Source organism: Bactrocera dorsalis, chromosome 1 (assembly GCF_023373825.1).
Source record: "Bactrocera dorsalis isolate Fly_Bdor chromosome 1, ASM2337382v1, whole genome shotgun sequence".
In the NCBI taxonomy this organism is placed as follows: Eukaryota; Metazoa; Arthropoda; class Insecta; order Diptera; family Tephritidae; genus Bactrocera; species Bactrocera dorsalis.
This window is the reverse complement of record NC_064303.1, coordinates 10,674,089-10,701,221: the sequence shown is the minus strand read 5'-3', so window position 1 is coordinate 10,701,221 and position 27,133 is coordinate 10,674,089. Positions and strand designations below refer to the sequence as shown.

Genomic DNA, 27,133 nt, shown 5'->3' with positions numbered 1-27,133 from the left:
AAGAATTTTGTCTTATCCCTATATCTCTTACATGCCGCCTGTAATGTAAAATAAGCTCTCAGTGTTTTAAGACTTGTCTCATTACAGATCTATCGACGAACGATGCAGCGCGCAGACGGTGAATGCCGGCCGTGGGCAATGTTGGCTGATAGATACCGTACCAAAGTAGTTAATTTGGACATAAAATAAAAATAAATATTTTTATATTTCGATAACATTCTACTTTTAAATTGACACAAGCATTTTATTCCAGTTTTTTAATTTACTTCGTCAACCATTCCATTAAGGTCGCATCTTTTTAGGTTAGGTTACATGGCTAATCACTCAGCGTAGTAGTAATCGCACTTAGACTATTATGTTCAATCATTTGTGAAGTCAAGCGTAAAACTCCTATAGTTGGATAACAGCTATCGCCAAAACATATTCAAATCTTACCTCATGACTCCGGATCGGAGAGAACATTGAAAGTTGAAACTTATTCTTCTTTACTGGCGTAGACACTGCATACGCGGTTATAGCCGAGTTTACAACAGAGCGCCAATCCTTCTATCTTTTCGCTGCTTGGCGCCAATTGGAGTTTTAAAGTACAGGCAGGTCCATTTCCACCTGCTCTTTCCAACAGAGTGCCTTTCTCTGCTTTCCCCGGCGCGGACTGCGTCGAAAACCGAACGTTAGACCTTGCTGCCTAATAATTTTCTCTAATATCGCTAAGGAAAGTCACCCAAAAAAGTCTAAAAAGTCATCATTTTGAAGGAGACTGCGCTCGGATACATATATTGCTAACTTTATGGCAGCCACCTCCGCTATGAAGATACGCTGCAGTGGTCAGGATCCCAAAACGAGAACTGGTGAAAAGTTCCGGACAGTGAACTCCTCCATCAACCTTCCGCACAAGTTTTGATCCATCCATTAAGCTCATCTTCTCTCCCATTAAGCTCATCTTCTCTCTGCTTCAGAGAGTCCTTGTCTCCCAGGTCTCCCTAGGAGGTATGTGAGCAGAGGAAGACAGCCGGAGCTAGTCTCGGCGACCTGGTATCTGGACAGTGAACTCCTCCACCAACCTTCCGCACAAGTTTTAATCCATCAATTAAAAAGCTCACCTCCTCTCTACTTTAGTGCGTCCTACTCTCCCATGCCTATCTAGAAGTTATGCAAGCAGAGGAAGACAGCCGGAGTTAGACTCCACGAACTGCTAATCCAGGTATTATGAAATCAAATCAAAGTGTGTTAAGATTTCAGAGTACCCAGGCACGCAGTCATCTAAGCACACAGGCTCTCTGAGGCTGAGGGAGATGGTTATTTTACATACAACCCTAGTTCCACACAGCGAGTAATTTTCTTTTTTTTTTACTTTCTTAGTAAAAAATTTTGAAATTTTCTTTTTACGCTTTTTATTGTTGCAAATAATTTCGACATTTTATTCAGCAATATTTTCTACTGGAATAACCCTTTCTGCAACAAAATTTTTTGCTCAACTAAAATTTGCATATGCTAAGCGCCACATATCCACTTGCACACACACACATTTAAATTGACAGCGAACGCATACTAAAGGAAAATAAAACGGTTTAGAAAAACCGTTAGCGTAGCGGAAATGTACTGCTAAAGGCCATTAGGTAATTGCAAAAGTCCTTTGAAATTTTCCGCAACACACGAGTGTGTAATTGTATTTGTTGTAGATATGAGTATATAATTGTATTTGTTGTAGATATGAGTATGTGTGCATATACTTCAAACGTTTACTTATATTATATACCATGTATATACATATTTCGGTTTTTATATAACGTTTCCTATAGTTACATTTTTCGTTGCTACAAAAGCATTTAGAAAGAAAATACGCAAGCATATAACACAGTAAACACATACATACAAACATAGCACTAGTGGGTGGACGGTGTGCTGGGGTTTGTAATTACTAAAAAATAGCAATTGAAAATGTAATTAAAGAAGAAACCGCCAAAAAGTGAGTTAAAGGCAGAAATGACAAACACAATTTAGGAAGCAAAGAATTAAGAGAAAGACTAGGAGTACTAATTAGAGTAAGAATGCGAAGAATACAAAAAAATATTTAATGAATTTAAGGGAAAACCACAAAACAACAACAAAAAATATTAAAAAATAATAATTAAAACTAATTAAAGAAAGCAGCTAATGAATATTTAATTACAGTTTCATAAAAAGCCATAACAAACAGGACGAGCATAAAAATAATAGAATAAAAATATAAAACTAATAAATAAAAATATATATATATAATATATTAAAACATACACATGTATATGTCTCAACCACTTGCGCATTAATAACCGAAAGCACCGCAAATAATCATAAAACTAACTAGAAATCGTTGAAACAATTTTTCAAACCGCATTCATGTACCCTAAACAACGTCAAGCTGCAGCAAACTCACACATACATGCTCATAAAACAAACTGCTGGCTTCGCTGTGCACTCAAATAAAGTTAAGCGATATTAAAACTAACACAAGCACAATGTTTCTATATGTAAATAAAAATATAAATAAGTTAGTTGCAACAAAAATTTATATATACAGACATATGTATATAGGAATATATATATAAATATATACCATATCGCCACCTAAAATGCAAAATAACGTATCATCAAAAAAATCAAAATTGAGTTTTTATTATTGCTTACGATCATATTATATATGTAATATCATAAAATTTTCTGCTTCCGCTTTCAGATTTAACAAATACATAACCAATACATAACTAATAATTAACCATTTTATAACCAAAACTCAAATTTTTTTTTCAATATGAGTGGTTTCTATTATATCTGTTTTCCTTGGCCTGTAATTTTATCAAAGTTACGTTACATTATTTTGCATTTTAGGTGACGGAAATATACAATTAACTATAACTTAATCTTAAGTATCCAAATAAGTTAGAAATATGTACAATATCCACGGAAAAAATGCCTAAATGTGCTAATGTTATGACCATGTAGTGGCTAAGCGCTTACAGGTTGCTAAATCCGATGCATTTACTAATGTATATTAACAAAAAAAAGCAAGAAAATCAGCTATATGTTATTAAAAATAGTGCTCAAATAAAATAATCAAGAAAACAGAAGCTAAAAAAATTCAGTTTAAATTTGCAATAATAAATTTACAAATAAAAAATAAAAAAAAATAATAATTTATTTTATGCCATTTATTTTTATTTCACAACCGCCAAGAAAGAATCCTATAACAGTTTAAAAAAAAAATTAGTTTTTCTCACCTACTTGCATATACACAGGCGGTCATGAAAAGCGCAATAGTGGCAACACCGTCATTCAAGATAAAAATGTGGGAAGTTTACCGGTTAATTTGTCAGGCAATAAAGAGAATTTCCCGCGTTGAAGTACTGTTGATGTGTTGACAGCAAACATAAGTCATTCACAAGTTATCTTTTGTTATAATTGAGTTGTATTTATAAAAACAAAAAACTTTGTGCAAATTATGAGCAGTTGAGTCGTGATGAAAAAGTTGAAATTGATGCGTTTAAGAAGGAAGATCTTTATTAAGGCGGTATTCTGATCTAGGATTTTGATTTGAAGTATTTTTCAAAAATTCGAGAAGGTCGAAAAAATCGGGTCAAAATTCTTTTTTTTTCAAGGCGACGCCATTTTGTTATATTTTTTTTAATGGTCAATCCGATAATGACCTCCTTACTAATGAAAAACTCCACCGGCCGTATCTCGACGAATTTTTTTTTTTGTTCTCGCAATTTTTTTTTATATTATTAAAATGTCAATAAAAAACATATAAAAATTTGGATAGTAAAATTTTAAAAAATTTTTTTTTCTTGGTTTAAAAAATGTCTAAAATTCATGCGTCTAGACCAGAATACCCCCTTAAAGGACCATTGCTAAAAGAGTGGGCTGTTCACATTCAACTGTGATATGTTTCTTGCAAGAAAAGATACTTTAAAGGACCTAAGGCAGAAAAAAGGAATTTTGGCATAGAAAATTCAAAAGTTCTGCTTTTATACGGGCAGAGCTGGCATTATGGAATGAAAATAAGTGTGGAAACAGCGCAAAAAAGTTTACGAGAAGCCGGTATGTTCGGAAGACGACCTGCAAAAAACCAATGCTGACCCAAAAAATGAAAAAAATCGCGTCTAAAATGGGCAAACAAGTACAAGAAATGGACACTTAACTGTATTTCCTGTACCCTTACATATAAGGAGGTTCGAAACCTATATTGCGAATTTCTTATATTCTTCTAATCTTTCTAAAGCTCTGAGAATAAACTTAAAAGGTCAATTGAAAAGTCTTCGACTCACCATAATAAAACACATTGTTCGGCAAAATTCATTTAATTTAAAATAGTTCATTCAAAGGTGATACACGGATTATTGCTACCCTCAGACTGTTAAATACTATTTTTTTATCCTTTGCTTCAAAATAGACATCAGTTTCGGCAATCACCTCTTCAGTCGACAAATGTTTCTTCCCAACAAGCATTTTTTTGTAATCTGATAACAGGAAATAGTCCCTGGGAGCCGCTCGAAGTGGCCCGGTGCAATGTTTTTGTGCAAAAGCACTTTCTTTTTCATCCAAATTTTTGGTCAAAAGTCGGCTCGCGCAGCACCCTCTTTGGACAGAGCTTCCACGTATCCAAATGTTCGTGAATGATATGCTGTAGAAATTTAGTTGATATCTTTAGAGTGCTTGCTATCTCGAACAACTGCCCTTTAAGGTCACCGAAAATTATTTCGTAGACATTTTTGATGTTTTCGTTGGGCGTCCACTGCGTTCATCGTCTTCGGTGCTCATTTAAACTCCTCAATATTTAGTACACCAATTCTTGATGACTGATTTTTTTGGGTCAGTGTTCAGAAACTCGACATTATGCCAAAGTTTTTTCTTCTCTCCCGCAGTTCCCCCCACATGAATCCGCCCCTGGCCTGGTTTGGTATGGGCTTGTTTTTCTTATAGCAATACATATGATGAATGGGATCTTGAATCAAAATGTGTGTATGGGTCTCTATGGTTCACAGTTTTTCTAGAAATTCGTGCCATCTAAAACAAAATAAAAAAACATAAGGTACATCAGGTTTTCAATGCACTTTTAACCAAAAACAAAAATTTATTGAACATTCTAGACTGGCTCAACCTTTTAATGTAACGTTCGGTAACAATTATGCTCGACCTATCGAACCTATTTTAAGAAATTCCCACTCATTCAAAAATCTAAAAAGCCAAATCTCTCTCCCAGCCTTTTCTTAATTTTTTATAAGCAACATATCTTCCTTGGAGCAGTGAACTGATCGAATATTTCTTTCGAATAACCAAATCTGTCAATCTGTCCGATATTTTCCATGGCAGCCGCCTTAGATTTAGATCAATTAGATTCTCATAGATCAAAGAAGTTTTCGTAGATCAATGAGATTCTCATAGATCATCTAAATGTGAAAGTTGAGCAGTAATTTCAAACTCATCTCCGAAAGATTGTAATCTTTCTGAATGGAGTCAGTAAAACATTGTTTTCGGTACTCTCTTTTCTGCATCTGTGTTCTACTCGTAATGACGCTGACTATCACCACGCTATACCTTCAATTATTGAATTAACACAAGAAGGAGGAATCAAAACGGCGATTGAAAGAAAAAAATAAAGAGAGAGAGAGTAAGAAAGAGCAAGTGAGAGAGAGAAAGAGAGGGGAAAAAGAGCGGAAGACGGAAAGAGAAAGAAAAAGCAGTGTCTATACTCTTGGTGGAAATCGTGTTTACTTTTCCTTTTGTTTTGCCAGCTCTATGTAGGAACTTAAGCACATTGGGGAACGTGAATCGTGAAAGCTTGAATAGCTTTTTATTGGTTATTTTTCGAAATCCAGGCTGCTAACAGCCACTAGGTAGTTAGACTCAAAACAAGGATTCTGATTCGTTCATAATCCCAAAACTTTTAGTCGCCATAGAGAAAGCTGAAAGTTATTGTCGCAGGCTTACAAGTATTTAGGGTTCTTTGTACTTCCTCTAACCCCTCTTAATGCTCTTTATATGTACTAACTCGATTTTCGATACTTTACTACTAGTAAATATTATTTTTTACTTTCCCTTTTCATCTGTTTGAGGCGACCAATCAAGTAATCAAAACATAATTAAAGCTGCCAACAAAAGCTCTAGAGCAATTTATTAACACACATACATACATATGCACTTATGCACGGGTATATACAAAACTAAAGTTATTTGTATGTCTGACTACGTATGCAATTGGAAAATATACTAAGAAAAAAATGCTTTAATAAAAATCAAATCGTTTCCACTAACATTACTCACGCCACAGTTCAATGTTCTTGCCACAAAAAAAATTAATACCGCTGAAGATATTATATACCAACACATATGTATGTATTAAAATACACAAACAAGTTGTAAGCAAATATTTATTTATAACAAAAAACAGTTATAGCTCACATATTTGTACATCAATTGAAGCAAAAACGTATACAACAACAAAAAAAGTTCGCCGCTCTCTATTTAATGAGGGGAAAAATCAAATAAAATAAATTATTAATATGGCAACAACAAAAAGGCACGATTTCCTGAGTTTAAGTGTAAATCTAAAATAAATAAATAATTGTAGGTAAAAAAGCAAAAAGCAAATAATTAACTATTAATTGTGCGCGTATTGATGTGGCAACAAATGAAGAGCCACACTTTAAAAAAAAATGTTTTATAACTTTATTTTCTTTTCAGTGTAGTTATAACTTTTTATAAAAGAGCAGCAAATGCATAATGGTTTTATGAAAAAATAATAATATGCTAATTACAAATAATTGGAAAAACACATACATTCACATTTACACCTACACACATACCAAAATGCTCTGGAACGTGGCTTTACTATTATAAATACATACATACATAATTGTACTTGGAAAAAATTTATATAAATTTATATTTGGTAACATTTTTCATGTTTATAAGCTCAAGCTGAAACGCTACTTAAGATAAGCTTATGCACACGACATTTGTAATATTTATTACAAACATACAAGCCTATGTATATGCCGGTTAAAAAAAAGAGTGTATATGTATGTTTAAATAATTTTTGCAATTAAATTTCGAAATAAAACACCAAAAAGAGATACACAGAAACTAACACAACAACAAAAACTATGAAAAAAATATTTAAAAATTATTTCTAAAAAATTAATCAGTTAAAAATAAATATGTTTCAAAACTATAAAAAAAAGTATAAAAAAAATAAAAAAAAAAATATTTCAGAAAATTATTTAAAAAGAATATGTTTCATATTAATTTCATTAATTATAAAAAAAATAGTGTGAAAAGTTATTTAAAAAAATTAAAGTATAACTAACTAAAACAGAATATGTCTAAAAGGATTAAAAATTTATTTTTACAAATATGTTCATAAAATTAAATGTATAGTTATATTTAAAATAAAAAAAATTATTTTCAAAAAATATATTTAAAAATTGTTATAAAAAAACAGATTTAAAAAATATGTATTTAAAAAAAATTAAAAATTATATTTAAAAATATGTTCAAAACATAATTAAAAAAAATTGAATTAATTAAATGAAATTACACTATTAAAATATAATAAAACAACTCAATTTATTTAAGAAAATTTGTTTCAAAATTCTAAAAATAAAAAAAAAAATAATTTATAAAAAGAATGTTGCAAAAACAATATTTAAAAAATATATATTTAAAAACTATTTAAAAATATAATGTTTAATAAAAACATTTTTTTCATTTTTAATTAACTATTTGTGTTTTTTTTAATATCTTTCTCTAACTTATTTAACATTTTAAAATAATTTTTGAACTTTTTTTTTTAATTGATTCTTAACTTGTAAAAATAACGTATGAAACAAAAGCTTTATTTAAAAGAATCTCTTAAAAACTAATTTTAAAAGCTGAAAAAAATTAAAAATCAAATTAAAAAATATGTGTTTAAAAATTAATTTAAAAACTCAACTCAATTAACAAAGAATGTGTTTAAGAAATTAAGATTTTATTTAAAAATATGTTTAATTTTTTCAATTGTCTACGTAATTAAAGTTAAAAAAAATAAATGTTGTCAAATTTTTAATTTAAAAATACATATTTAAAAATAAATTTTGATTATATGTATATTAAGAACAATGATGAAAAATTCAAAAAATAATTAAAAAAATAGGTTAAAAATGATTTTAATTATTCAATTAATAAATTAAAAATTAAAAACTTAAAAATTGTGAAAAAATATAGTTTTGAAATTTAATTTGAATAAAATATGCTAAATTTTTTTTAATTATCTACGTAATTAAATATTAAAAATTAAATATTTTTTTAAAAAATTGATATTTTCAAATTTTAATTTAAATAAATATATGTTTAAAAATTATTCAAAAAAAAATACATTTTAAGTTTAATTTAAAAATAATTAAAATAATTTATAAAAATATTTTTGTATTTATGGATAATGCAATATTTTGAAGTCAATCGTCAAAAAATATAATGTAAAAGTATTGGCGTATACGTTAATATTATTTGCATATAAAACCATAAACAAAAATATTGAAACCAAATCGTGCTTATATAAGTGCTGACTTAGATATTCACAAAACGAATGCGCAAGGTATGGGATAAGAGAGAAGAATATTATTATAAAAATAAAGAAAATTAAAGAAAAATAATTAAGAAAAACATAATTTACAGTTAGTGGATAAAATAATTAGAATAAAAAAGTTACAAATCCAAATGTATAAAAGTAAAAATAAAAATATATATAAATAAGAAAGGATAGATCAAGGAAAATATAAAAAAAGAAGGTAAAAGTGAAAGTGAAATAGATATAACATTAAGAAAAAAGGAAAAATATAAATAAAAATGATAAAATTAAATTAGTAACAAAATACTAATGAAAAACATTATAAAAAAATGCGAAAAAATAGGAAAGCTAGTAAAAATTTAAATTATAATACAAAATACCAAGGCATACAAATACTATATACAAACAAAAAATATTAAAAACTAAAAAATAATAAATATTATATTAATTAAAATGAAATAATATTAAAAATTAAAATTAAGATACAGAAATAACTATAATAATACAAACGATGTTAGAAACGAAAATAGTATATATAAAAAATAATATAGATTAAAAACCGTAAAGAAGAAGAAGAAAAACCGAAAAAAAATTAAAATAAAATGAAAATATGGAAAAAATGCATACAAAATGATAATTAGAAAAAAATATAGAAATGAAAATAATAATAAACATATAAAATATATAAAAAACTACGCATAAAGTATACAAATAAAATATACAATATACTAACATGTAAAGTATACAAACAACAAATAAGAGTAAAAGAACACAAATAAAATATTGTAAGTTAAAAGCACATACCTATAAAGAATTAAATAAGGAAAACAAATACAGTTATAAGATAATCAACGCAGCAAAAGGCAAATATAAAAGCAACAACAAAAAATTAGCTTAATAATTAAGTGATGAAATTGCGGTTTGATGCGCAGCAAATGCTGCTGATAAAGATAACGATGATTATTATTACTATTATTGTATACAAATATTATATACTAAGCAAATGATATTATTATATACCTAAATATACATTTATAATTATTTTTCTTGGATTTAAGTTATTTTTTATGTTTGCATTTAAGTGAATATGAAACTACAAGTAAATAAAGCAAAAAAGTTATGAACAAGTTGAAAAAATGGCTTTTTTATTTCGTCATAGGAAACGGAGGTATATAAAGTGAAAAAATGTTATAAAAATATTAAATTTATTTTTTAAATTTTTTTGGATTTTTTTGTTTTTAAATATTCCCACATTTAATGAAATGAAAAATCATGTATGTACAATGTTTGAAAAAATAAACGTCTCAGATGGTTCAACTGTTAACCAATTTTTCATAGCTCGTTCGAGCATTTCGAGTAACGCGTGAAGTTTTGGTCCAAGGCCTTAATCGAAGCAGGATGGTTCGCATAGACTTTAGACTTTACATATCTCCACAGGAAAAAGTGTGATATCCCACAATCTTGATGGCCAATCGATCGAATCGAAAACGTGAATTTATCTGCTCACGGAAGTACTTTGAAATAAGTCCATTGACTTATGGCACCGTCCTGTTGCAATCAAATGTCGCCAAGATCATGAACTTCAATTTCAGACATCAAATAGTCGATTATAATGACGGTCGCCATTGAGGGTTACGTTCCCACCGCCATCATTTTTGAAAAAATATGGTCCAATGATTCCACCGACCTACAAACCACACGAAACCGTTGCTTTTTCTGCATAAAATGGCAGCTTTTGACTCTCTTCAGGTTGCTTTCGTTCCAAATGCAGCAATTTTGATTTTATATGCCTATTAAGCCAGAAATAGGCCTCACTGCTGAACAAAATTTGGCTTTAAAACTTCGGATCTCCTTGTAAAAGCCCATAGAGCGAAGCGATGTCGCTTGGGAAGATTGAGCTTTCAATTTAAGATCGCGATGTCAAATGCGCCAATGTAAAGTTATACCCGAATTTATTTGTTTTTATTTTTTTGTTATTTCTATAAATTAATATTTTCCAAAAATTTTTAGTTTTCGAATTGAAAGTTAAAAAAGAAAATAATAATTATTAATATTCTGTAATTTAATATTTATTTTTGAATTTTTTTAATTATTTTAATTTTTTTTATTTGTCAAGTGTTACTTTATTTTTCTGCTAACTCTCAAATATTTTTCCCAAGAAATGCTTTAACGGTATGTAAACCACAGCAAATTTAATTTTAACATATTGCATAACGCACACACACACTTACACGAACACTCGCAGCTGCCCAGCTTGCCGCGAAATTATCATAAGACGCCGTTGTTCCATTCTAACAGGCGACCAAAGGGCAGCAGTAGGTAGCTACACTATTGCTAACTACAGAATTTGTCGCCTAACAGCAGGCGCAAGATACAGTGGTGTCTATAGCATTGCTCTTTGTCTGCGTGGTATATAATAAATAGCCATTGCGTAGATTATTTCCGGTGTATAGCGAATACACAAACCATAGCGTATTACACAAGCGAGCTACAGTGGCACTTAAACATCTTTTGGTGTGAAGTAAACTTTTAAAATTTATGTACTGGGTACAGACAGCAATATAATGTATACAGTGGAGGCCAAAATAATAATGTAAACAATTCACAGCGGCTCTAAAACATATATGAGCAAGAAAACGCTTGGAAGGTAAATATATACATATGATTTTTATAAAAATATATTGTTGCAAGCAATAATGTGCCTTCGTGGACAATAAAAATGCACCCTAAATTTGTATATAACCTTTTTTAAAAGTAATTAGTATTGATTACATGTATATTACATAGGTATATGTATGTAAACAAAATTTCCCAAAAGATTCATTGTCGCATATCTTGATACTTTATAGAAATTTAAAATTTGTTCAATTTGTCCTCTAGTTAATGAACCACCTGTCCGTAAAGTACAGTAGATGATAACTATCTGAAAATAAATAGAAATTAAAACTATTAATATTTTATAACTTTTCATATGAATATGTTTATCTGAGCCTTAAAAATATAGTAAATTAAATACTATAAGTAAAATATAGTTACATATATTAAAACCAGTTGCCTTAACCTTAGAAACACACAAAATCAGACTCTCACTCATTCATTGTTGCACTGAGCGAATTACATTCACCTGGAAACCGCTCTTTCGTCATTCTACCAGGCGCCCAGGTGATAGCTGGAGGCAACTTGATTTTTGCAAAACTAAACTATGAATTATACCTTCATATATTATATGTATATGTACGTACTGCAGTGATAACAAAATTTTTTGTGTGGGATATAGTTTGAAAGCCACTGTGTGCCTCATATATATGTATGTATGTATGTACATTTAGAAGACGAAGTAATATGGGGCAATGGAGTACAGTTTGATATTCTTAAGGATATGTATTTTGCATAATACACAGCATTTCTTCGTTGTTCCAATGGTAATCAAGAAGAAGAATAATAGTTGAGGTGACCTCTAGTTTAGTAAAAAAAAAAAACGATTTTTTCATACCACATAACGTGAATTTTGTCCCTGGGGAGGTTGATTACATATTTGAACCTGCTGATACTGTAACCCCCATTAACAACTTGGTATGACGCTTACCCAAGAGTTGCCAATACCACTCTCTGCCTACTGCTGCTTCCCTGTGGATCAGCTCCTTTATGGTATGAGTACCTTCCGCGATAAAAGAAGTGAGTAGCTTCTTGGAGAGAAAAGGACGTGTTAAAAATTTCAGACCGATATTTCAAAAACTGAGGGACTAGTTCACGTATATAGAGACATACGGACAATGCTAATTCGACTCAGCTTCTCCGACGTTTCCTTATATATTAATTTTCGAATGTTGGTAAGGTTAAATAATAAAAAATCATATAATATTACAAAATCAACATAACAACAACATTTTAATTATCTACACCGAATGCAAATTTCATCTCATAATTAAACCGAAAGTTCCCCTTAATCTACTAATTTGTGGCACACAATTACATAAATTTTAATTTCACCGGCAATGCAATTGGCGAAAGGTCACATTTTCATTCGCGAAATAAGCACCAGAAAGTTGTGTTTCGAACAATTTCCGCATTTATTGCGGATTCAAATTGTTGCAATGAAATGCATCCAGTGCAGCGCTCATTAAGCGATTTGTTCAACCAAAACCATTGAATTCAATTTTACCTGCGTTCAATTTGAATTTAGTAAGGTTGTAATTCAGTAAAAATACAAGAGTTGTTGCTGTAGCACTTAACCGACAAATGATATTCAACAGCCCCTTTAGTAGAACTTTAATTATAGTCGGCGCTCTTGACCGTCAGTAATGTCGATCGGTTGTGTTGCTTCAAGCAGAAGGTTACTGATGGTTTTAGTGATTGTATTGAAGGTTTAATTTTAATTTAGAAATGCCTTGCAGAATAAAAGTTTATGTTTCGACATTGCTTGCATTAAAAATGTAAGGCAAATTACTTTCATTTTATTCTTAACTGTTCTTCTTCCTCTACCTCTGCTTACACCAACGGGTACTGAATTGAATAATTTTAGAGCTGGAGTGTTCTCAACCATCTCGACATAGGCAGCGTAGATGCTGTCTCCAGATTCACTCTTCTAGCCGATAGGGTCAATTTGCGACCACTTATTGCAGCCATTGAGGTGGTATGTCTGCAACATTGTGTTAAATATTCTCCTCCATGACGTCGATCGTTTCGGGCTTATTTGCGTGGATAACATAATTCCCCTAACCCCACAAAAAATAGTCCAATGGTGTTAAATGGCACAATTTTGGAGATAATGAACTCACTGAAAGTTTTCTTTAATAAATTGATTGTACCGTCGTTAGTTTCGGTCGTCCATATGATATCCTCTACATTAATTATTGTCGTTCTACTTTGACTGTAATATTATGGTCTGCTTCATTCTTTTTAAATATGAACCAATAACCACCGCCTATAGAGCACACCAAACGGTGAGTTTTTGAGGATCTAACGGCGTCTCTCGGCGGAATCGGTGAACATTTCATTTTGGACGAGATCATCACGCAACTGCGACGCAGTGACGATCGTTCGTCTTCAATTATTACGCCAGTTGGATTTTATGAACCCGTAAACCACGATCCTGCCGCAAAATCTCCCAAACAGTGGACAAGAACAGCTCCATTTACTGCGTGCGATGGCTGAAGAACTCATTCGAGTCTTCTTCGATGCTCTACTCCACAGCAGCAAAAGCGTCTTCGGTGCGCACTGTACGGCATCTTTGAGGATGTGCATTAGCAACTGAAGTAAACATGGTGTGACAACGATTTATTTCTGCTCGAATTACTGGCCTTGCGCTCTAAATTTGCACGTTGTTCTGGGGTAAGTCTGTTCATTGTGAATTGACAAATCTAACTTAATATACATTCAAGTAAAAGCGGTCCAAAAGAGAAACTCCGAAAAAAGTTTTGTCTCATTTAAACTGCTTAAACTGTGTTATATTTCTTATTGTTTTGAAAATAATAAGGTCCACAAGAAAACTCAATTGGTAGGTATACAAAAATTCCTTTCTAATTGATTGCAGGATCTCTATAGGTTATGCTAGGTGACACTGGCTGGCTGCCACAACATATTTATATCTGCAGGTCCTTTCTAATGTCAGATGGAGAATTATTAATACGAGCTGAAAATTTTCGTCGTGCAGGTCATCAACGCTTTTTCCGAAGTTGAAGAAACTTTACATCGAAGAACTGCAAAGTTCCTAAATTTTTTATAGTTGAGGAAAGCGTCGAAAGCTGGAGTAGGGAATTCTAATCCGCTAAACCCAACCTAATCCCAACTCAAGACTCTCCCACGGAACTACCAGATAAGGTATTAATTCGTGGGAGTGACAACACATTTTACGTCTCCTCTACAGCACGTACGAACTGACGTCTATTTTGCTGCAACCGTCTTAGGTGCGCCGTGATGGAAATTGCCGCTTCGAGAACAGCTTTCAACTTCTCAGAGGACCGACATATAAGTGCAGTCAAATTTTCCACCGTTAAACTACCACATTGTGCTGCTTCTAACTTTTCCCTTATGTTTAGAAATCGAAGACAATGGAAAAACACGTGTGTGGAGTCTTCTATTGACTCCGTACACATCGGACTGACGCCATTTTGGAATTTATATAGTATCCCCTGAAATGGTGGGCATGGATTAATATTTGGGTCAGGTGGAAATCCAGGTCCTCATGTTGTCTAGTTATCCACATATGGAGGTCAGATATAAGTCTGTGGGTCCGCCGACCTTTAGTTGAAGTTTGCCACCGTTGCTGCCATATAATTATGATCTTCTTTCTCTCCTCTCTGTTTGATTTCTCTCATGGCGTTGTTAGTTCATATACTCTCGTGAACTCGTCTCCCTGGATGTCTATGGGCGGCATACTAGTTAGTACTTCAGCTGCACCATTGATGAAGCTTTGTCGGAACGTTGCTTTTTGAGTGATTCCTTTGACTTTTGAGTCAACTAACCACAAATATACCAAAAAGTTGTATGTGGCAGCATTCACAGCGCCAACAAAAAGACAACGTGAAAGCACATTTTTATTAAGTACATGAGCACTTGAATGGAAATGAAGGTTAACCGACATTTATAAGTCGATGCAGCGGGATATGATGTACATTCATACAAGTATTTATGTAGGGCAACATACATAGGTATGTAAACATATCTGTATGGTAAAAAAAAGCTATATACTTATACTATACGAGTATATACCTAAGTATGGACAAAAAAACGCTTTGACGTAGTCAGTTGCAATCGTTCAACAACATGATGAGGCAGGCGGCAATTTGCATTTGCATTTGTTTGCAAGCATACAATTTTATCGCTAACATTTCGGTTAGGCAGTTACACCCGTCATGTGGATGATTGTTCTTGAGGCTGCATTTAGTAGCGAATTCAATAGCTGACCAACCGAGCGGCTGGCAGACACTCACACACATATGTATGTATGTAAAGATCTAGTTGCGACTATTCAAGCGTTCAAATTGCGGCAATATAAATTTTCCACAATATAAACTAGCGTTGCATAGACGTCACAGAGCGCAGCGGCCGCTAACCGCACTCTCTACAGCGCCTACACATGTATGTGAGTGTATAATACGTACATATGTGTATGTGTGTGTAATTGCGGTGGCGCGCGGCATCTAATGTGGCGCAGTAGACTCGCGGCGAACAGGAAATCGTTGATTGACTCTATGCGAGCGTAAAAGAAAACGCGCGGACAAATGCCAAACAAACACACACATACACAAATGTACATAACACAAACGAAATACATACACATCGATAAAAAAACCACAAATCTACAATTAGCGACTCACAAGTCTACGCCCACACACACACACAACTACTGAACCACCGTTGATCCACCGCTTACCTCACACTGGTGCTTGGCCTTTGCTAGTCAGCGTTCTAGACATATGAGCAACATCCTGCCCCGAGATAGACATATTCGTTGACTTGTGTCACAGTGTTCACTGCTGCTTCCTCATCCTCATCCTACCCTTCCGCACCGCTCCTCCTGGTCATTTGCAGCTGCGCACCCGCTACTGCCGCGCCGTCATTCAAATGCGCGCCGTGCTTTCAGCTAAAATTCACTTTTGCAACGATTCCGATCGATTGATTTTCATTTGATTTGATTTGATTGAGAATTTCCCTTTCTTTTGTTGGCACCGGTGTACATTGGAGTGTAGACGTGGCATAGTGTGATTTTAAAACAGCTTTTGTAATTTATCATTGAATGAATCGTTGCTTCCGATTTCGGTGCACTGATTTGTCAAAGTGGGCAATTAGCGCATCACGTTTCCGACCAACTAAAGTGTGAGAAAAGTAATTATTTACGGTTATGTTAGTTTTTTCTCACGAATTGAGGAAATGCGATGAAAATAATATAAAGCTGGGAAAGCGTTTTTTCCATAACTTCAGCATGCTCTGAACATTCGCCACTAGATCACCCCTTTGAGAAAATGCCTCGATCTTCAAATCTTCAGTTAGCCGCCTAATTTTTTCGTAGAATTTTCGAGCATTTCCTCTATCGGCTAGCTTCTAGCTCTTCATACTAACGTTTTTTTTTTGTCTACATATGCGTCTCGCTCCCTTTTAAACTTTCTGTATCTATTCCAGCCCACTCATATTGTGGTCGATCGCAATATTGCGAGTTAGGCTGTCTGCTTTCTTAATTTATTTCACGACAGTCCTAATCATACCAGTTTTTCTTTCGACCTTTATGAACACCAATGGTGTCCCTTGTACTTACCTTCCCTGTGTTGACGGGTGCGCTTTGCTGTACAGAATCGAGCATGGATCTTCGCTGCAACAAGCACGTAAAAGGCACTTGATACATGCCGTTCATCTATCAAAACATGATCGGTTTCGAACTTTTCCATACGGAGGCAGCTAAGTAGCTTGTTGAATTTTCTCATGCAGGATCTAGTGCTGCAGACAACCATATGTCGGGCTCCTGTGAAGTCGATCAGCCTCAGCCCATTTTGCCCTATAACTGAGTTCCTCCTGGCGTTAAAATGTTAGCTGGATAGTGGAAATTAATGTTAATTGTATGGTTGTACATTTTTGAGGTAAGAAGCATCTAAGGTGGCATCGTTTCGGCACCTTAAAGTCTGAAAACACAGGCAAGAAACAGAGCTGTAAAAAAAATAAAAAACCTCATTTAGTTTCTACAATGCATTATACGTTATTCATGAATAACTGTGTGTATTTTTAACTAAAAGTGAAATTAAAATTTCCTTACGATATGCAAAATACTTAATTTTCAAATCTGCGGACTCAATGCTCAATTAAGCAAATTTCAAAAAGGCATGTGGCATGAACCATATTTTTATGTCTGCTGTCAGCACTCACATGTATCACATTGAAAAGACAAATATAGTTGTATAGGTAAGCTAAGCAAAACATTTCATCAGACAAAAGTTTTACATATGTATATATGTATGTATTTTGTCACACACCGATCTCATTAGACTAAAGCGACATTTACATTTGCCTTTCTTTATATGAGATAATCACTTTAGCGCAATTCATAAAGTTCAGTGTCAGAGGAAACAATATTTCATAGCTCATTTAGGTACAGATACACTAGTCGAGCGTAGGTATAAATGAACGACAAGAACATACTTAGTATATAGGAATACGTGGTTTCTATGTAGTTATAAGTATACAAGTCTTCTAATGTTATAATAAAAAGTCTAAGTGGAAATGAATAAGAAGAGAAATGTATACATCACTGAGTTCTTATTAAGATATTTGCATATGTGCATATATGTGTGTATGTTAGTGCAAATTAACTTAATATGAAAGCCTGTCTGCTTATGCCATCGAACTAAAATTTTGCTCACATCCTTTTTCCCCCAAAAAGCTGCTAATTTGTCGAAATCGCCGATATCGAACTTGTTTAGGATGTAACTGCCACATAAGCTGACTGATCCAAGTCAAGTGATCAAGATTTCTTCATATAATTTGCCAAGGAATATTCTCCAAAAGAATGCTAAAATTTTCCAACAAATTGTTCAGATCAGACCAAAACAAAATATAGTGGCTAGGCAAGCTGACCGATCAAAATCAAAATAAAGTTCTTTGTATACCCTTTTATGCTATAAGAAATGCACTTGTGAGGGGTATTATATGAAACTTATGAACTAAAATAAACTATTGCCATTTCGCATAAAGGATAATTTCAAGGTTGGAGTCATGTGTAGAAGTTCACGCAAGTGAGGAAAGTTCTCTGATTGCCATTCACTTGGGAGTGGCCAGAAACGATTCTTTTACATGTGACTCAAGCAGCTCACGACTTCCGGTCTTTGACCAAGTATCCTCTGGGTAGCCTAAGAACATCCGTTCGAAGGCGAGCTAAAGTGAGAAGGCGAAACATCCCCTGCATAGGGTTGTGCGCTGGGTTTGGGACCCGCCACGTAAAAAAACACCCCCAGTGAATAGTCAGAACCAGCCTCGGATGAGAGACCCCCCTTTTGATGACGACCATGGCAAACGAAATAAGGACTACGAATTGAGGGCATGCACCTGGAATGTCCGGTCCCTTAACTGGGAAGGTGCCACTGCCCAGCTGGTTGATGTCCTCGTGAAAACAAAGGCTGACATCACCGCCGTCCAAGAAATGCGATGGACGGGACAAGGACAGAGACGAGTAGGTCCTTGTGACATTTACTACAGTGGCCATATAAAGGAGCGCAGGTTTGGTGTGGGATTCGTGGTGGGAGAGAGACTCCGTCGCCGAGTACTATCATTCACTGCGGTGAATGAACGTCTAGCCACAATCCGCATCAAAGCGAGGTTCTTCAACATATCGCTGATTTGCGCCCACGCCCTGACGGAAGAGAAGGACGATGTGACCAAAGATACCTTTTATGAGAGCTAGGATCTCACTTATTTGAGATGCCCCCGACACGATGTAAAAATCGTGATTGGCGACTTCAACGCCAGGGTGGGCAAAGAAGGAATCGTTGGTACTAAGGACGGTAAATTCAGCTTCCACGACGAAACATCCCCAAATGGGTTGAGGCTGATCGATTTTATTCGGGGCCTGAAATATGGTTATCTGTAGTAGTAGATTCCGGCATATAACAAAATATCAAGCTACCTGGTTATCTACGGATCGAAAAACTACCAACCAGATCCATCATGTTGTGATAGACGGAAGACACGTCTCCAGTGTTTTAGATGTGCGTGCGCTCCGAGGTCCTAACATCGACTTGGACCACTATATTGTTGCAGCCAAAATTCGCACCCGCCTCTGTGCAGCAAAAAACGCACGCCAACAAACACAAAGAAGGTTCGACGTCGAGAAGCTGCAATCACAACAGACAGCCGAACGATTCTCTACTCGGCTTGCACTCCTGCTCTCTGAGAGCACTCGTCAACAACTCGGTATAAGGGAACTGTGGGACGGCATTTCAAACTCCTTACGTACAGCTGCAACCGAAACCATTGGTTTTCGGAAAGTGCAAAAGAACAGCTGGTACGACGAGGAGTGCCGTGTCGCAGCGGAGAGAAAACAGGCTGCCTACCTCGCAACGTTACGATCGACCACAACACGTGCGGGATGGGATAGATACCGAGAGTTGAAGAGGGAAGCGAGACGCATTTGCAGACAGAAGAAGAAAGAGGCCGAAATGTGTGAGTACGAACAGCTCGATAAGCTAGCCGACAGGAGTAATGCTCGAAAATTCTACGAAAAGATGCGGCGGCTTACAGAAGGTTTCAAGACCGGAGCATACTCCTGTAGAATCCCCCAAGGTGATCTAGTTACCGATGCCCATAGCATACTTAAATTATGGAGGGCCACTTCTCCAACCTGCTGAATGGCAGTGATCACAAAGCACCAGGAGAAGGCGAACCCGATTCCCCAATCGATGACGATGGAGCAGAAGTTTCATTGCCTGGCCATGACGAAGTTCGAATAGCAGTTGCCCGCCTGAAGAACAACAAAGCAGCAGGGGCCGACGGATTGCCGGCCGAGCTATTCAAACACGGCGGCGAAGAGCTGATAAGGAGCATGCATCAGCTTCTTTGTAAAATATGGTCGGACGAAAGCATGCCCAACGATTGGAATCTAAGTGTGCTCTGCCCAATCCATAAAAAAGGAGACCCCACAATCTGCGCCAACTACCGTGGGATTAGCCTCCTCAACATTGCATATAAGGTTCTATCGAGCGTATTGTGTGAAAGATTAAAGCCCACCGTCAACAAACTGATTGGACCTTATCAGTGTGGCTTCAGACCTGGTAAATCAACAACCGACCAGATATTCACCATGCGCCAAATCTTGGAAAAGACCCGTGAAAGGAGAATCGACACTCATCACCTATTTGTCGATTTCAAAGCTGCTTTCGACAGCACGAAAAGGAGCTGCCTTTATGCCGCGATGTCTGAATTTGGTATCCCCGCAAAACTAATACGGCTGTGTAAACTGACGTTGAGCAACACGAAAAGCTCCGTCAGGATCGGGAAGGACCTCTCCGAGCCGTTCGATACCAAACGAGGTTTCAGACAAGGTGATTCCCTATCGTGCGACTTTTTCAACCTGCTTCTGGAGAAAATAGTTCGGGCTGCAGAACTCAACAGAGAAGGTACCATCTTCTATAAGAGTGTACAACTGCTGGCGTATGCCGATGATATTGATATCATCGGCCTCAACACCCGCGCCGTTAGTTCTGCTTTCTCCAGACTGGACAAGGAAGCAACGCAAATGGGTCTGGCAGTGAACGAGGGCAAGACGAAATATCTCCTGTCATCAAACAAACAGTCGTCGCACTCGCGACTTGGCACTCACGTCACTGTTGACAGTCATAACTTTGAAGTTGTAGATAATTTCGTCTATCTTGGAACCAGCGTAAACACCACCAACAATGTCAGCCTAGAAATCCAACGCAAGATAACTCTTGCCAACAGGTGCTACTTCGGACTGAGTAGGCAATTGAGAAGCAAAGTCCTCTCTCGACAAACAAAACCCAACTCTATAAGTCTCTCATAATACCCGTCCTGCTATACGGTGCAGAGGCCTGGACGATGTCAACAACAGATGAGTCGACGTTGCGAGTTTTCGAGAGAAAAATTCTGCGAAAGATTTATGGTCCTTTGCGCGTTGGCCACGGCGAATATCGCATTCGATGGAACGATGAGCTGTACGAGATATACGACGACATTGACATAGTTCAGCGAATTAAAAGACAGCGGCTACGCTGGCTAGGTCATGTTGTCCGGATGGATGAAAACACTCCAGCTCTGAAAGTATTCGACGCAGTACCCGCCGCGGGAAGCAGAGGAAGAGGAAGACCTCCACTCCGTTGGAAGGACCAAGTGGAGAAGGACCTGGCCTCGCTTGGAATATCCAATTGGCGCCACGTAGCGAAAAGAAGAAACGACTGGCGCGCTGTTGTTGACTCGGCTATAATCGCATAAGCGGTGTCTACGCCAATTAAGAAAGAAGAATTTCGCATAAGTATAGTGACAAACTTTTTGCCTTTCAACACAATTTTAGATATCGATTTCTGACTCTATCTCTAGAATGGTTTGATTAATGTTAGGCAGAGCATTTTTAAGCACACAGAACATCGGTTTGATGACTCATCCACTGTATAATACTGACCTGGCTCCGGATGACTTCTTTTAATTCCTGCACGTTAAAAATAAATGAAGAGTGTTTTTTCAACACCTGTGGCTTCAGAACGCACGGTTTGGAGTTACCTTAAAAAGAAGGACAAAAGTGCTTCGACAACTGATTCAAACACATGCAAATGTAAATATATTTGAATCAAGAATATTTTGAAAAACACTAAAGAGCGCACAAGTTCTCAATGCTCGTTTTCCGAAACTATCACTCGGATCAATTTGAAAATTTACAACAATATTCTAGATGTGTTGTAGAATTTATAAGGTAATAAAAAAATCGGTGTTTTGAAACCCGTAAACCCATGCAATCCCTTTAGGACTCTAGTAGCCTAACCGCTTTAGCTTTTAGCTTTTAGAAACAATCTTAAGATGCTGCCGTCAGCAGCGGTCAAGCTGTTTACTAAAACTTTCAATCAAAAATAAGATTTATTAATAATAAATGGCATTGAAGCCACACTGATTTAGCAAAGAATTCTCATATACTTGAGATAATATGAATCTTCATAGCATTTCAGCACGTTGAATACTCATTCACGCTTCTAATATGTAGCATACAAATACTTACAGTTATATACTATATAGATCACATTAAGAATTAAGCTGCTGTTTGGAATGATCTGCAGTCTATTATATAGACGCGCGCAGCTTTACAGCTAAATTGCTTGCCGTCAAAGCTACTCACATACATATATTTATATCTATATCATATACATATATATCATACTTATATAATGTCATATACAATTTGTATATTTTAGTTTATTTAATGGCACTTTAACTTTTGTTGAAGCGCGATAAAAAAAAATTAATTTTTAGCACAAGTGAGTGTGCGTGAGTGACACGAAAAGCATACCTACATATATATAATACATATGTTTATATTATATACAGTATATTTATGTACATATTTTAATGCTGATTGCAGCACGACCGTGGCGTCCAGCTCGACCCACAGCCCTAAAACCGTATTCAGCCATACAAGTCAATGGAGTGCTGGATAGTGTACAGCGTCCCACCGTTGTTCCTTCAGCTCCCCAATTCCCGTACATAGCGCAGTGAACGCCAACGCAGCGAACGCAAAGTGTCACCGGTGACGGCGGTGGCGGTAATCACACGTAATCACCGAGCAACAAGAGATTTTGTTTTTGATTGGATGAATACAATGCAGATTGAGGCTGTAGATTGAATCCAGACTGGGATGCGGTGATCATTCGTTGAAGCGTGGAGTCCTAAGAAACACGCACTTGCTAGACTGTGGCGGATGTCGGCAAACGAACGGGTAATGTGTCTTGAGTTGCCACAATAAGTTTGAATAGGCAGTCAACTTGCTCTTGTGATCTTTTTTTGTGATTTCTGATTTATCAGTGTTAATTTGTAAGTGCTTTTGTTCGTTAAACGCTTACATAATCGTCGCGCTGTGAATACGGGCTTTGAAAACTATATTTTATAACGCATCGCATCACTATCCTTTCAGGATAAAGTTAAAATCGAAGTAGAATCACGTGCGTGCTAAGAAAAACGCGTGGAGTCTGATCCTTAAAGGATATAAAGCTAAGGATTATAAAAAAATTCTCAAGGATACCTACTTTCTCTAAACAAGGATAACTATTAGACTCATTTATCAGTATGCCAACAGCCGCTGAAGAATCGATCGATGCTTTCCAGCATTACTACTCGCGTCCACCAGAGCGCCCGAAGTCGCGTTCATGGAAACAAGTGATTTATGATCCTGAAGAAAAAACGTACTGTGGTCGCACAGTGGACAGTTGGGGTGAGTATTTAGTCGAAATAGCCATTTTATGAAAAAGATCTAAACAGCCTAACTGGCAACATTTGTAAGGCTTGAATAATATCTGTTAGGTGTGTCAAAAAAAAAAAACAATTAATGGAGAATTCTGGAGTAAAATTAAAAAATATATCAAGTTTTTATTTTTTGATATTTCCATAAGCTAGATATTCAAAAATATTTCCGTAAAAGGATTCCACAAAATTGAACCTATTTTCAAAGTTATAGCCGTGTTAGTGTAAGGCAACTCGACTGGTTTGGTAATAGTTTAAATCTTACACACGTTTTTCTCGGAACTACTATTACTTTTTTTTTAATAATTTGTATAAGTTGAACTTCTAATTCTCCGGATATAAGCAAAAACCACGTTTTCCTGTTCTCAGACCTTAATTAATTATTTTTTTTTTTTTTATTTTTGGATAAAGAATCCTTTAAAACTATCAAAACAAAAATATTTCGAATAATCGAAATTTCAAATAGTTTTTTCGGTAAAACCATGAATTTTTTTCGACCGTAGGTCATCGTAAGGGCACTATTTTCTAGTAGAGCATTGTTTTAGGTTTCATCCACGATTAAGGCCGGAATTACTGCATCAGTGGAGGTCCTGTTATGGCAAATTTGAATATTTTATTTATTTCTTCAAATCTGTCCTTAAAATGTGAAATCAACTATCAGTTGTATCCAACAGTTTTATTTTGATCCCTAAAATCGCCATTTTGGGCCTGTAATATCCGGTGTGTCTCTTAAGAGAATGATCGCTGGAAACTAATTCCCGAAGTTGAGACATTTTTTGAGGCAACAGCCTAATCGCTTATATAAAGTGCAAGGAAAAGATGGAATGTTACTCTGATCGGTTATTCAACATAAAATATATCATATAGTACACCTCAGGATCAATATGTTATAATCTGGGCCATTTCAAATATTTTAATAAAAGTTTCATGTCAACTTTGTAAACTTCTTATCTGACTATATATCGACATTCGATACATTTAAAGCTGTGCTTAACAAAAATAGATCAAACTTATGGTCGACACAAATTTCCTTAGACGTTAAAATCGCTTGAACATTTCTATAACATTTTCTTAACAAAATTTAATTGTTTATTCTTATTTTCTTATATCCTTACGACAAGGTTCATTTTTCTAAAGTTTTGTAATTTCGATTTAAAATCAGAGAGTTAATTGTATTGCAGTGCCATTGATTAAGAGGACTTCCTTCTTGTACGTATATCGAATATGTTAAGCGAATAAATGGATTCGGTTAGGTTATAGTACTCGCCGGCTGTTACGCCATACACGGAATGGTCCTTAGTAATGCCAGATGGATGATCAGTTCAGTTTGAGGTGAAGTATTCGTCATACAGAATATCAATCTATCTTGAAGCATGTTTGGCCTCGGCCACGTTTTCATGCGGCGAAGTGTCGAAAAATGGCGTTCAGAGCTCGCATTCGTCACAGAAAATGTGCAGAATATGCGAAGAAAACTATGAATTATGGGGTTTAGGTCAACATCGCAGTTCTTCCAACTTCTGCTCCCAATAGCACTGCTGTGATCAAGTTCACCTTTGAGTATCAAACGTCGTAAGACGTTGTCATTATAAAAAAGATCTTTGAAGATATCTATCAAGCAGTCAATAAAATTTACCATTTCTTTGGTTTTCAAAGCACATAATTTTTCTAGAACAGCAAACTCAGTTGAAATTCATCCAATACTCCTCTAGAAAAGCGCGTTTTCAAATCTTCGCCGATTGTATCCAACAGAGGAATATACACTGAAACCATGTATCATTCCTCGCAAGTTCTCACGCAAAAATTTTCGCGTTTTTTTCCGGCCGCAGATTTTTGGATTTTTCTTCCTCAACTTTCCGTTCTGCCGCTATTTTTTCGTGTCTGAATAAATAGATCGAAAATGTTCCTCAGCTTTTTGTCTTTGATTTCGGAAGGTTACAAGCAGCGTATCTAACTTATTTGATGCATTTACCAAATCGATCGATTCTTTCTGAAAAATGAATGAGTTAGAAATAGAATATCACTTACTTAGGCAAAAAGTTCCAATTATACATCAACATTTACATACGGCTGCGATGAGTATCGTTGCTTTTTCCAATGTTTCCTTATTTTTCCAGTTACTAATTTTTCTATGTTGAATTTGAATTTCCCCCATTTCCCCTTCTGAATCTATTATTGTTAAATATTGCCCAATAAATTTAAAGTTTCTGTTTGTTTTTCTTTAAAAAAGTAGGGACCTCGATACGTATTACCCTTTAGAAACACCTTAGTCCACCATATGATTCTGATCGCACAATAACTTGTGATTTATGATAATATATAATACATACATACCCTATATCTCGCTTAAAACGCAGTATTCCTTTAATTTTTTTATAAGATCGAAGTTTAACAAATTTATCTTGACACGCCTTCAGCTCAGTATGTTTTTAAACGATTTTTGATCTTTACCAATATTAACTCTGGCAGTTGTATATGACCTTGACCTGAGTAAATCGGAGATAACGACCCGTAACAATAAGACTATTGTCTGAGCAAAGGTTATTAGCAATAATTGTATCCGCTATATTAGGCCAATCTGTGAATCAATAAACTTAACTAAAGAGGGAGAAGGAGCTCAATTACCAACATTTTCAAAATCTGTGGTAATTTAAATTTTTAATATAATTGAAAATATTTTGCGTAAATATAAACTAATATTTTAAATAGTTTTAGTTCAATCAGCTTCATCAGTTTAACTTTAACTAGTTTTTCTCGAAACTACATTTACCAAAATGTTTGAGTGATTACTCGGATTCAAATAATCCTATCACTATCAAATTTGTTGTGAATGTCCTGTATGTAATTTCATTTGAACTTTGGCAAAAACGACCAAAGTGTGGGGTAAAATTCAAAGTAGGTCATTGTACCGACAGTATCTTCAAGTACAGAATTTTTTGTAGGCTTCATGCACAGAAAAGGCTGGAATCATTGCAGCAGAATATACGAAAATTTTGAAAACTTTAAAACGATTCTCAATAATCATCTTTTCTTTAGGTTGTCACTCTAGATTTGGCTCTTAAATGCCATTCTTCAATGGATGCCTTAACAACGGTACAAATTTAGACATTAGTGCTAACAAAAACCATACATTCGAGTTTATCCTATTCGAATACACAAGTATTTACATATTTATGGAAAAAATTTCAACAATTTTCATTAAAAGTAATAATGCCTAAAAATTAAAAAAAAGTAATCTTAAAAAAAAAAACAAAATTGTTGACTCGCTTACCACCTGTGAGAAAATCCAAAGTTTACGAAAATTCGAAAATCATTATTTTTTCCCTACGCTGCAACTCTTTTTTGCAATCTCAGCAAATTTTTCCCAGTGCATTTACAGTGGTGCATAACATACGCACAGTTAAGTGCATTGAACTATGTGTATACTAGAAACTCTGCGAGTAGTGGTACATATTTCGGAGCTGTGTACCAGCACTCTCCGCACACCTGAACTGCATAACTGTGTTTTGGTTTCGCAGATACACACCAGTCTGCATGCAAGAGTTGGTTGAGCACAACCAGTGCCTTTATGTGTGTGTGTGTGTATGAATGATTTTACCCGGAGCAACGACC

General features: G+C 35.0%; 1 protein-coding gene and 1 long non-coding RNA gene across 3 annotated transcripts in view; one reads left to right on the top strand and one right to left on the bottom strand.

Annotated features, from left to right (window-relative positions):
* Nucleotides 1-11,358: 11,358 nt before the first annotated feature.
* The window catches only part of LOC125779757 (uncharacterized), a 59,495-nt gene continuing 43,720 nt past the window's right edge, over nt 11,359-27,133 (bottom strand). For both annotated transcript variants that reach the window (XR_007423436.1, XR_007423435.1), the window contains exons 2-3: nt 15,960-16,395; nt 11,359-11,507 (exon numbers count right to left, since the gene is read on the bottom strand). This is a non-coding gene — a long non-coding RNA (uncharacterized LOC125779757). The remainder of the gene's footprint in view (nt 11,508-15,959; nt 16,396-27,133) is intronic.
* LOC105222167 (sodium/potassium-transporting ATPase subunit beta-2) overlaps nt 22,924-27,133 on the top strand; it is a 30,758-nt gene continuing 26,548 nt past the window's right edge. Inside the window, exon 1 of the mRNA XM_049460921.1 lies at nt 22,924-23,495. Within this exon, the coding sequence (XP_049316878.1) occupies nt 23,351-23,495 (145 nt within the window). The 5' untranslated portion in view covers nt 22,924-23,350. The remainder of the gene's footprint in view (nt 23,496-27,133) is intronic.